Source organism: Engystomops pustulosus, chromosome 3 (assembly GCF_040894005.1).
Source record: "Engystomops pustulosus chromosome 3, aEngPut4.maternal, whole genome shotgun sequence".
NCBI lineage: Eukaryota > Metazoa > Chordata > Amphibia > Anura > Leptodactylidae > Engystomops > Engystomops pustulosus.
In genome coordinates, this window is record NC_092413.1 from 1708178 (window position 1) to 1720599 (window position 12422).

General features: G+C 47.5%; 1 protein-coding gene across 1 annotated transcript; it reads left to right on the forward strand.

Annotated features, from left to right (window-relative positions):
* Positions 1-7432: 7432 nt before the first annotated feature.
* Positions 7433-12222, forward strand: LOC140120782 (uncharacterized; the record flags this gene model as incomplete). Its single annotated transcript, XM_072139725.1, has 3 exons — positions 7433-7456; positions 10638-10919; positions 11836-12222. Coding segments are annotated over exons 1-3 (693 nt in total), but the record flags the coding sequence as incomplete, so codon positions are not given.
* Between the last annotated feature and the right edge of the window lie 200 nt (positions 12223-12422).

A 12422-nucleotide genomic window follows, 5' to 3' on the forward strand; every position in this document is an offset into this window, starting at 1 on the left:
GCCCTCATAGAGACTGTAACCACTATGCTGTGTGTCCTCATAGAGACTGTAACCACTATGCTGTGTGCCCTCATAGAGACTGTAACCACTATGCTGTGTGCACTCATAGAGACTGTAACCACTATGCTGTGCCCTCATAGAGACTGTAACCACTATGCTGTGTGCCCTCATAGACTGTAACCACTATGCTGTGTGCCCTCATAGAGACTGTAACCACTATGCTGTGCCCTCAGAGAGACTGTAACCACTATGCTGTGTGCCCTCATAGAGACTGTAACCACTATGCTGTGCCCTCATAGGGACTGTAACCACTATGCTGTGTGCCCTCATAGGGACTGTAACCACTATGCTGTGTGCCCTCATAGAGACTGTAACCACTATGCTGTGTGCCCTCATAGAGACTGTAACCACTATGCTGTGTGCCCTCATAGAGACTGTAACCACTATGCTGTGCCCTCATAGAGACTGTAACCACTATACTGTGTGCCCTCATAGAGACTGTAACCACTATGCTGTGTGCCCTCAGAGAGACTGTAACCACTATGCTGTGTGCCCTCATAGAGACTGTAACCACTATGCTGTGCCCTCATAGAGACTGTAACCACTATACTGTGTGCCCTCACAGAGACTGTAACCACTATGCTGTGTGCCCTCACAGAGACTGTAACCACTATGCTGTGCACTCAGAGAGACTGTAACCACTATGCTGTGTGCCCTCAGAGAGACTGTAACCACTATGCTGTGTGCCCTCATAGAGACTGTAACCACTATGCTGTGTGCCCTCATAGAGACTGTAACCACTATGCTGTGTGCCCTCAGAGAGACTGTAACCACTATGCTGTGCCCTCATAGAGACTGTAACCACTATGCTGTGTGCCCTCATAGAGACTGTAACCACTATGCTGTGTGCCTTCAGAGAGATACTGTAACCACTATGCTGTGTGCCCTCATAGAGAGACTGTAACCACTATGCTGTGTGCCCTCATAGAGACTGTAACCACTATGCTGTGTCCTCCGAGAGACTGTAACCACTATGCTGTGTGCCCTCATAGAGAGACTGTAACCACTATGCTGTGTGCCCTCATAGAGACTGTAACCACTATGCTGTGTGCCTTCAGAGAGATGGTAACCACTATGCTGTGTGCCCTCATAGAGACTGTAACCACTATGCTGTGTGCCCTCATAGAGACTGTAACCACTATGCTATGTGCTCTCATAGAGACTGTAACCACTATGCTATGTGCTCTCAGAGACTGTAACCACTATGCTGTGTGCCCTCATAGAGACTGTAACCACTATGCTGTGTGCCCTCATAGAGAGACTGTAACCACTATGCTGTGTGCCCTCATAGAGACTGTAACCACTATGCTGTGTGCCCTCATAGAGACTGTAACCACTATGCTGTGTGCCTTCAGAGAGATGGTAACCACTATGCTGTGTGCCCTCATAGAGACTGTAACCACTATGCTATGTGATCTCAGAGACTGTAACCAATATGCTGTGTGCCCTCATAGAGACTGTAACCACTATGCTGTGTGCCCTCATAGAGACTGTAACCACTATGCTGTGTGCCCTCATAGAGACTGTAACCACTATGCTGTGTGCACTCATAGAGACTGTAACCACTATGCTGTGTGCCTTCAGAGAGACTGTAACCACTATGCTGTGTGCCCTCATAGAGACTGTAACCACTATGCTGTGCCCTCATAGAGACTGTAACCACTATACTGTGTGCCCTCACAGAGACTGTAACCACTATGCTGTGCCCTCACAGAGACTGTAACCACTATGCTGTGCCCTCAGAGAGACTGTAACCACTATGCTGTGCCCTCATAGAGACTGTAACCACTATACTGTGTGCCCTCACAGAGACTGTAACCACTATGCTGTGCCCTCACAGAGACTGTAACCACTATGCTGTGCCCTCAGAAAGACTGTAACCACTATGCTGTGTGCCCTCAGAGAGACTGTAACCACTATGCTGTGTGCCCTCATAGAGACTGTAACCACTATGCTGTGTGCCCTCATAGAGACTGTAACCACTATGCTGTGTGCCCTCAGAGAGACTGTAACCACTATGCTGTGTGCCCTCATAGAGAGACTGTAACCACTATGCTGTGTGCCCTCATAGAGACTGTAACCACTATGCTGTGTGCCCTCATAGAGACTGTAACCACTATGCTGTGTGCCCTCATAGACACTGTAACCACTATGCTGTGTGCCCTCATAGAGAGACTGTAACCACTATGTTGTGTGCCCTCATAGAGACTGTAACCACTATGCAGTGTGCCCTCATAGAGAGACTGTAACCACTATGCTGTGTGCCCTCATAGAGACTGTAACCACTATGCTGTGTGCCCTCATAGAGACTGTAACCACTATGCTGTGTGCCTTCAGAGAGATGGTAACCACTATGCTGTGTGCCCTCATAGAGACTGTAACCACTATGCTGTGTGCCCTCATAGAGACTGTAACCACTATGCTGTGTGCCCTCATAGAGAGACTGTAACCACTATGCTGTGTGACCTCATAGAGACTGTAACCACTATGCTGTGTGCCCTCATAGAGAGACTGTAACCACTATGCTGTGTGCCCTCATAGAGACTGTAACCACTATGCTGTGTGCTCTCAGAGACTGTAACCACTATGCTGTGTGCCCTCATAGAGAGACTGTAACCACTATGCTGTGTGCCCTCATAAAGACTGTAACCACTATGCTGTGTGCCCTCATAGAGACTGTAACCACTATGCTGTGTGCCCTCATAGAGACTGTAACCACTATGCTGTGTGCCCTCATAGAGACTGTAACCACTATGCTGTGTGCCCTCATAGAGACTGTAACCACTATGCTGTGTGCCCTCATAGAGACTGTAACCACTATGCTGTGTGCCCTCATAGAGACTGTAACCACTATGCTGTGTGCCCTCAGAGAGACTGTAACCACTATGCTGTGTGCCCTCATAGAGACTGTAACCACTATGCTGTGTGCCCTCATAGACTGTAACCACTATGCTGTATGCCCTCATAGAGACTGTAACCACTATGCTGTGTACCCTCATAGAGACTGTAACCACTATGCTGTGTGCCCTCATAGAGACTGTAACCACTATGCTGTGTGCCCTCATAGAGACTGTAACCACTATGCTGTGTGCACTCATAGAGACTGTAACCACTATGCTGTGTGCCTTCAGAGAGACTGTAACCACTATGCTGTGTGTCCTCATAGAGACTGTAACCACTATGCTGTGTGCCCTCATAGAGACTGTAACCACTATGCTGTGTACCCTCATAGAGACTGTAACCACTATGCTGTGTGCCCTCATAGAGACTGTAACCACTATGCTGTGTGCCCTCATAGAGACTGTAACCACTATGCTGTGTGCACTCATAGAGACTGTAACCACTATGCTGTGTGCCTTCAGAGAGACTGTAACCACTATGCTGTGTGTCCTCATAGAGACTGTAACCACTATGCTGTGTGCCCTCATAGAGACTGTAACCACTATGCTGTGTGCCCTCAGAGAGACTGTAACCACTATGCTGTGTGCCCTCAGAGAGACTGTAACCACTATGCTGTGTGCCCTCAGAGAGACTGTAACCACTATGCTGTGTGCCTTCAGAGAGATGGTAACCACTATGCTGTGTGCCCTCAGAGAGACTGTAACCACTATGCTGTGTGCCCTCATAGAGATACTGTAACCACTATGCTGTGCCCTCATAGACTGTAACCACTATGCTGTATGCCCTCATAGAGAGTGTAACCACTATGCTGTGTGCCCTCATAGACTGTAACCACTATGCTGTGTGCCCTCATAGACTGTAACCACTATGCTGTGTGCCCTCAGAGAGACTGTAACCACTATGCTGTGTGTCCTCATAGAGACTGTAACCACTATGCTGTGTGCCCTCAGAGAGACTGTAACCACTATGCTGTGCCCTCATAGAGACTGTAACCACTATGCTGTGCCCTCAGAGAGACTGTAACCACTATGCTGTGTGCCCTCATAGAGACTGTAACCACTATGCTGTGCCGTCATAGAGACTGTAACCACTATGCTGTGTGCCCTCATAGAGAGACTGTAACCACTATGCTGTGTGCCCTCATAGAGACTGTAACCACTATGCTGTGTGCCCTCATAGAGACTGTAACCACTATGCTGTGTGCCCTCATAGAGACTGTAACCACTATGCTGTGTGCCCTCATAGAGACTGTAACCACTATGCTGTGTGCCCACATAGAGACTATAACCACTATGCTGTGTGTCCTCATAGACTGTAACCACTATGCTGTGTGCCCTCAGAGAGACTGTAACCACTATGCTGTGCCCTCATAGAGACTGTAACCACTATGCTGTGTGCCCTCATAGACTGTAACCACTATGCTGTGTGCCCTCATAGAGCCTGTAACCACTATGCTGTGTGCCCTCAGAGAGACTGTAACCACTATGCTGTGTGCCCTCAGAGAGACTGTAACCACTATGCTGTGTGCCCTCATAGACACTGTAACCACTATGCTGTGTGTCCTCATAGAGACTGTAACCACTATGCTGTGTGCCCTCATAGAGACTGTAACCACTATGCTGTGTGCCCTCAGAGAGACTGTAACCACTATGCTGTGTGTCCTCATAGAGACTGTAACCACTATGCTGTGCCCTCATAGAGACTGTAACCACTATGCTGTGTGCCCTCATAGACACTGTAACCACTATGCTGTGTGCCCTCATAGAGACTGTAACCACTATGCTGTGTGCCTTCAGAGACTGTAACCACTATGCTGTGTGCCCTCATAGAGAGACTGTAACCACTATGCTGTGTGCCCTCATAGAGACTGTAACCACTATGCTGTGTGCCCTCATAGAGACTGTAACCACTATGCTGTGTGCCCTCATAGAGACTGTAACCACTATGCTGTGCCCTCATAGAGACTGTAACCACTATGCTGTGTGCACTCATAGAGACTGTAACCACTATGCTGTGTGCCTTCAGAGAGACTGTAACCACTATGCTGTGTGTCCTCATAGAGACTGTAACCACTATGCTGTGTGCCCTCATAGAGACTGTAACCACTATGCTGTGTGCACTCATAGAGACTGTAACCACTATGCTGTGTGCCTTCAGAGAGACTGTAACCACTATGCTGTGTGTCCTCATAGAGACTGTAACCACTATGCTGTGTGCCCTCATGGAGACTGTAACCACTATGCTGTGTGCCCTCAGAGACTGTAACCACTATGCTGTGTGCCCTCAGAGAGACTGTAACCACTATGCTGTGTCCTCATAGAGACTGTAACCACTATGCTGTGTGTCCTCATAGAGACTGTAACCACTATGCTGTGTGCCCTCATAGAGACTGTAACCACTATGCTGTGTGCCCTCATAGAGATACTGTAACCACTATGCTGTGTGCCCTCATAGAGACTGTAACCACTATGCTGTGTGCCCTCAGAGAGACTGTAACCACTATGCTGTGTGCACTCAGAGAGACTGTAACCACTATGCTGTGTGCCCTCATAGAGACTGTAACCACTATGCTGTGTGCCCTCATAGAGACTGTAACCACTATGCTGTGTGCCCTCAGAGAGACTGTAACCACTATGCTGTGTGCACTCAGAGAGACTGTAACCACTATGCTGTGTGTCCTCATAGAGACTGTAACCACTATGCTGTGTGTCCTCATAGAGACTGTAACCACTATGCTGTGTGTCCTCATAGAGACTGTAACCACTATGCTGTGTGTCCTCATAGAGACTGTAACCACTATGCTGTGTGCACTCAGAGAGACTGTAACCACTATGCTGTGTGTCCTCATAGAGACTGTAACCACTATGCTGTGTGCCCTCATAGAGACTGTAACCACTATGCTGTGTGCCCTCAGAGAGACTGTAACCACTATGCTGTGTGCCCTCATAGAGACTGTAACCACTATGCTGTGTGTCCTCATAGAGACTGTAACCACTATGCTGTGTGCCCTCAGAGACTGTAACCACTATGCTGTGTGCCCTCAGAGACTGTAACCACTATGCTGTGTGCCCTCAGAGAGACTGTAACCACTATGCTGTGTCCTCATAGAGACTGTAACCACTATGCTGTGTGTCCTCATAGAGACTGTAACCACTATGCTGTGTGCCCTCACAGAGACTGTAACCACTATGCTGTGTGCCCTCATAGAGACTGTAACCACTATGCTGTGTGCCCTCATAGAGACTGTAACCACTATGCTGTGTGCCCTCATAGAGACTGTAACCACTATGCTGTGTGCCCTCATAGAGACTGTAACCACTATGCTGTGTGCCCTCATAGAGACTGTAACCACTATGCTGTGTGCCCTCAGAGAGACTGTAACCACTATGCTGTGTGCCCTCATAGAGATACTGTAACCACTATGCTCTGTGCCCTCAGAGAGACTGTAACCACTATGTTGTGTGCCCTCAGAGAGACTGTAACCACTATGCTGTGTGCCCTCATAGAGACTGTAACCACTATGCTGTGCCCTCATAGAGAGACTGTAACCACTATGCTGTGTGCCCTCATAGAGACTGTAACCACTATGCTGTGTGTCCTCATAGAGACTGTAACCACTATGCTGTGTGCCCTCATAGAGACTGTAACCACTATGCTGTGTGCCCTCATAGAGACTGTAACCACTATGCTGTGTGCCCTCATAGACTGTAACCACTATGCTGTGTGCCCTCATAGAGACTGTAACCACTATGCTGTGTGCCCTCATAGAGACTGTAACCACTATGCTGTGCCCTCATAGAGACTGTAACCACTATGCTGTGCCCTCATAGAGACTGTAACCACTATGCTGTGTCCTCATAGAGACTGTAACCACTATGCTGTGTGCCCTCATAGAGACTGTAACCACTATGCTGTGTGCCCTCATAGAGACTGTAACCACTATGCTGTGTGCCCTCATAGAGACTGTAACCACTATGCTGTGTGCCCTCATAGAGACTGTAACCACTATGCTGTGTGCCCTCATAGAGACTGTAACCACTATGCTGTGTGCCTTCAGAGAGACTGTAACCACTATGCTGTGTGCCCTCATAGACTGTAACCACTATGCTGTGTGCCCTCAGAGAGACTGTAACCACTATGCTGTGTGCCCTCATAGAGACTGTAACCACTATGCTGTGTGCCCTCAGAGAGACTGTAACCACTATGCTGTGTGCCTTCAGAGAGATGGTAACCACTATGCTGTGTGCCCTCAGAGAGACTGTAACCACTATGCTGTGTGCCCTCATAGAGACTGTAACCACTATGCTGTGTGCCCTCATAGAGAGACTGTAACCACTATGCTGTGTGCCCTCATAGAGAGACTGTAACCACTATGCTGTGTGCCCTCATAGAGACTGTAACCACTATGCTGTGTGCCCTCATAGAGACTGTAACCACTATGCTGTGTGCCCTCATAGAGACTGTAACCACTATGCTGTGTGCCTTCATAGAGACGGTAACTACTATGCTGTGTGCCCTCATAGAGACTGTAACCACTATGCTGTGTGCCCTCAGAGAGACTGTAACCACTATGCTGTGTGCCTTCAGAGAGACTGTAACCACTATGCTGTGTGCCTTCAGAGAGACTGTAACCACTATGCTGTGTGCCTTCAGAGAGACTGTAACCACTATGCTGTGTGCCTTCAGAGAGACTGTAACCACTATGCTGTGTGCCCTCATAGAGACTGTAACCACTATGCTGTGTGCCTTCATAGAGACTGTAACCACTATGCTGTGTGCCCTCATAGAGACTGTAACCACTATGCTGTGTGCCCTCATAGAGACTGTAACCACTATGCTGTGTGCCCTCATAGAGACTGTAACCACTATGCTGTGTGCCCTCAGAGAGACTGTAACCACTATGCTGTGTGCCCTCATAGAGACTGTAACCACTATGCTGTGTGCCCTCATAGAGACTGTAACCACTATGCTGTGTGCCCTCATAGAGACTGTAACCACTATGCTGTGCCCTCATAGAGACTGTAACCACTATGCTGTGTGCCCTCATAGAGACTGTAACCACTATGCTGTGTGCCCTCATAGAGACTGTAACCACTATGCTGTGTGCCTTCAGAGAGATGGTAACCTTACTCTAGCAGTGCCCACCTTAGGAAGATTCTCAGGGAACTTTTTTACCTACGCCATAGGATCATGTCACTTCCCACTCCTGCAGGACCACCCCAATACTCATCCCTGATAGGACCACCCCATTCCCCACCGTACAGGAACACCACATTACCCACCCCATAGGACCATCCCACTACCCACCCCCGATAGGACAACCTCTCTACTCACCCCATAGGACCATCCCACTACTTACCTTTGAAAGGACCACCTTACTGCCCGCCCCATAGGACAATCCCACTACCCACCCCTGATAGGACCACCCAACTACCCACCTCTGATAGGACCACCCCACTACCCACCCGATAGTAGGTTGGACACAGTCACTGATTGTCAGGCAGTATATGATGATGGGGCTGATGGGGCAGCGGGGGGCAGGTAACCTTTGGTTGCACCTGAGGTGTCACCCCTATCACTCCCAATTAGTCCCTATAATTGTCGTCTCCGTGCACAATAACATGAAATCCGGTTTTATTCATTTTTTACCGTCGCTTCTTCTTCAAATGCCAAAGATCATAAAATAAGACACAAGAGAGAAGCAAAATACAGAAACATTGCCAAAAGGTTAATTGCAGACGACTGCGGCCGCGGGGGGAGGGGAGAAGCCGCGCGTCCTCCGCCATCACCTGCAGTTTATGAAGTGGAACATTGGATCATCTTCAATCCCTGCTGCTCCGTGCATTCAGGACCTCGTGGGGTCAGGAGGGTCCCGCAAAGGCCTTGGGTGAGTGACAGTCGGGTCCTGGAGGTGAGGAGCCTCGGCAAGGTGCCTCGTCCCCGCTGGCGTCCTCGGATCATTCATCATCTTCAGCCGCTCAGCCGAGTGTTCTCGTTAGAGGTTAACAGCTCCATCACTCGGCGGCCGCTCCATCCATTCCCTCCATCAGGAAATATATAAAAATGATGGAGAACCTCCCGGCTGCCAAATTCTGCTGAGTCTGATTCATTCTGTGTGAAGGATCTGACTTGTCACTCGCCCATTGAGATGATATTTATGAGCTGGGGACCACGAGCGCAGGGGTCCGAACACTGACGTGACAGCTCATTCAACGGAGATACAAGAGGAGGAAGAGGAACAACGAGAGAGAGGGAGGAGAAGAGGAAAAGAAAGAAGAACAAAGAGAGAGAGAGAGGAGAAGAGGAAAAGGAAGAAGAACAAAGAGAGAGAGAGGGAGGAGAAGATGAAAAGGAAGAAGAACAAAGAGAGAGAGGGAGGAGAAGAGGAAAAGGAAGAAGAACAAAAAGAGAGAGAGAGAGAGAGAGAGAGAGAGAGGAGAAGAGGAAAAGGAAGAAGAACAAAGAGAGAGAGAGGGAGGAGAAGAGGAAAGAGAGGAAAAGGAAGAACAACGAGAGAGAGGGAGGAGAAGCGGAAAGAGAGGAAAAGGAAGAACAAAGAGACAGAGGGAGGAGAAGAGGAAAAGGAAGAAGAACAAAGAGAGAGAGGGAGGAGAAGAGGAAAAGGAAGAAGAACAAAGAGAGAGAGAGGGAGGAGAAGAGGAAAAGGAAGAAGAACAAAAAGAGAGAGAGAGAGAGAGAGAGAGAGAGAGAGGAGAAGAGGAAAAGGAAGAAGAACAAAGAGAGAGAGAGGGAGGAGAAGAGGAAAGAGAGGAAAAGGAAGAACAACGAGAGAGAGGGAGGAGAAGCGGAAAGAGAGGAAAAGGAAGAACAAAGAGACAGAGGGAGGAGAAGAGGAAAAGGAAGAAGAACAAAGAGAGAGAGGGAGGAGAAGAGGAAAAGGAAGAAGAACAAAGAGAGAAAGAGGGAGGAGAAGAGGAAAGAGAGGAAAAGGAAGAAGAACAAAGAGAGAGAGGGAGGAGAAGAGGAAAAGGAAGAAGAACAAAGAGAGAGAGATGGAGGAGAAGAGGAAAAGGAAGAAGAACAAAGAGAGAGAGAGGGAGGAGAAGAGGAAAAGGAAGAAGAACAAAGAGAGAGAGAGGGAGGAGAAGAGGAAAGAGAGTAAAAGGAAGAACAACGAGAGAGAGGGAGGAGAAGAGGAAAGAGAGGAAAAGTAAGAACAACGAGAGAGAGGGAGGAGAAGAGGAAAGAGAGGAAAAGTAAGAACAACGAGAGAGAGGGAGGAGAAGAGGAAAGAGAGGAAAAGGAAGAAGAACAAAGAGAGAGAGGGAGGAGAAGAGGAAAAGGAAGAAGAACAAAAAGAGAGAGGGAGGAGAAGAAGATAAAAGAGAGGAAGAAGAAGAAGAGCAACGAGAGAGAGGGAGGAGAAGAGGAACGAGAGGAAAAGGAAGAAGAACAAAGAGACAGAGGGAGGAGAAGAAGAGGAAAGAGAGGAAAAGGAAGAAGAACAAAGAGAGAAAGTGAGGAGAAGAGGAAAGAGAGGAAAAAGAAAAGGAAGTAGAACAAAGACAGAAAAAGAGGAGAAGAGGAAAGAGAGAAAAGGAAGAAGAACAAAGAGTTAGAGGGAGGAAAAGAAGATAAAAGAGAGGAAGAGGAAAATGAAGAAGAACAAAGAAAGAAAGGGAGGAGAAAAAGAGAAAAGAGGGAGATGAACAAAGAGAGAAAGGGAGGAGAAGAGGAAAGAGAGGAAAAGGAAGAAGAACAAAGAGACAGGGAGGAGAAGAAGAGGAAAAGGAAGAAGAACACAAAGAGAAAGGGAGGAGAAGAGGAAAGAGAGGAAAAGCAAAAAGAACAAAGAGAGAGAGGGAGGAGAAGAGGAAAGAGAGGAAAAGGAAGGAGAACAAAGAGAGAGAGAGGGAGGAGAAGAGGAAGGAGAGGAAAAGGAAGAAGAACAAAGAGAGAGAGAGAGGGAGGAGAAGAGGAAAAGGAAGAAGAACAAAAAGAGAGAGAGGGAGGAGAAGAGGAAGTAGAGGAAAAGGAAGAAGAACAAAGAGAGAGAGGGAGGAGAAGAAGAGGAAAGAGAGGAAAAGGAAGAAGAACAAAGAGAGAAAGTGAGGAGAAGAGGAAAGAGAGGAAAAAGAAAAGGAAGTAGAACAAAGACAGAAAAAGAGGAGAAGAGGAAAGAGAGAAAAGGAATAAGAACAAAGAGTTAGAGGGAGGAAAAGAAGATAAAAGAGAGGAAGAGGAAAATGAAGAAGAACAAAGAAAGAAAGGGAGGAGAAAAAGAGAAAAGAGGGAGATGAACAAAGAGAGAAAGGGAGGAGAAGAGGAAAGAGAGGGAAAGGAAAAGGAAGAAGAACAAAGAGACAGGGAGGAGAAGAAGAGGAAAAGGAAGAAGAACACAAAGAGAAAGGGAGGAGAAGAGGAAAGAGAGGAAAAGCAAAAAGAACAAAGAGAGAGAGGGAGGAGAAGAGGAAAGAGAGGAAAAGGAAGGAGAACAAAGAGAGAGAGAGAGAGGGAGGAGAAGAGGAAAAGGAAGAAGAACAAAAAGAGAGAGAGGGAGGAGAAGAGGAAGGAGAGGAAAAGGAATAAGAACAAAGAGAGAGAGGGAGGAGAAGAGGAACAAGAGGAAAAGGAAGAATAACAAAGAGAGAGAGAGGGAGGAGAAGAGGAAAAGGAAGAAGAACAAAGAGAGAGAGGGAGGAGAAGAGGAACGAGAGGAAAAGGAAGAAGAACAAAAAGAGAGAGGGAGGAGAAGAAGATAAAAGAGAGGAAGAAGAAGAAGAGCAACGAGAGAGAGGGAGGAAAAAAGGAACGAGAGGAACGAGAGGAAAAGGAAGAAGAACAAAGAGAGAAAGTGAGGAGAAGAGGAAAGAGAGGAAAAAGAAAAGGAAGTAGAACAAAGACAGAAAAAGAGGAGAAGAGGAAAGAGAGAAAAGGAAGAAGAACAAAGAGTTAGAGGGAGGAAAAGAAGATAAAAGAGAGGAAGAGGAAAATGAAGAAGAACAAAGAAAGAAAGGGAGGAGAAAAAGAGAAAAGAGGGAGATGAACAAAGAGAGAAAGGGAGGAGAAGAGGAAAGAGAGGAAAAGGAAAAGGAAGAAGAACAAAGAGACAGGGAGGAGAAGAAGAGGAAAGAGAGGAAAAGGAAGAAGAACACAAAGAGAAAGGGAGGAGAAGAGGAAAGAGAGGAAAAGCAAAAAGAACAAAGAGAGAGAGGGAGGAGAAGAGGAAAGAGAGGAAAAGGAAGGAGAACAAAGAGAGAGAGAGAGAGGGAGGAGAAGAGGAAGGAGAGGAAAAGGAAGAAGAACAAAGAGAGAGAGAGGGAGGAGAAGAGGAAAAGGAAGAAGAACAAAAAGAGAGAGAGGGAGGAGAAGAGGAAGGAGAGGAAAAGGAAGAAGAACAAAGAGAGAGAGGGAGGAGAAGAGGAACAAGAGGAAAAGGAAGAAGAACAAAGAGAGAGAGAGGGAGGAGAAGAGGAAAAGGAAGAAGAACAAAGAGAGAG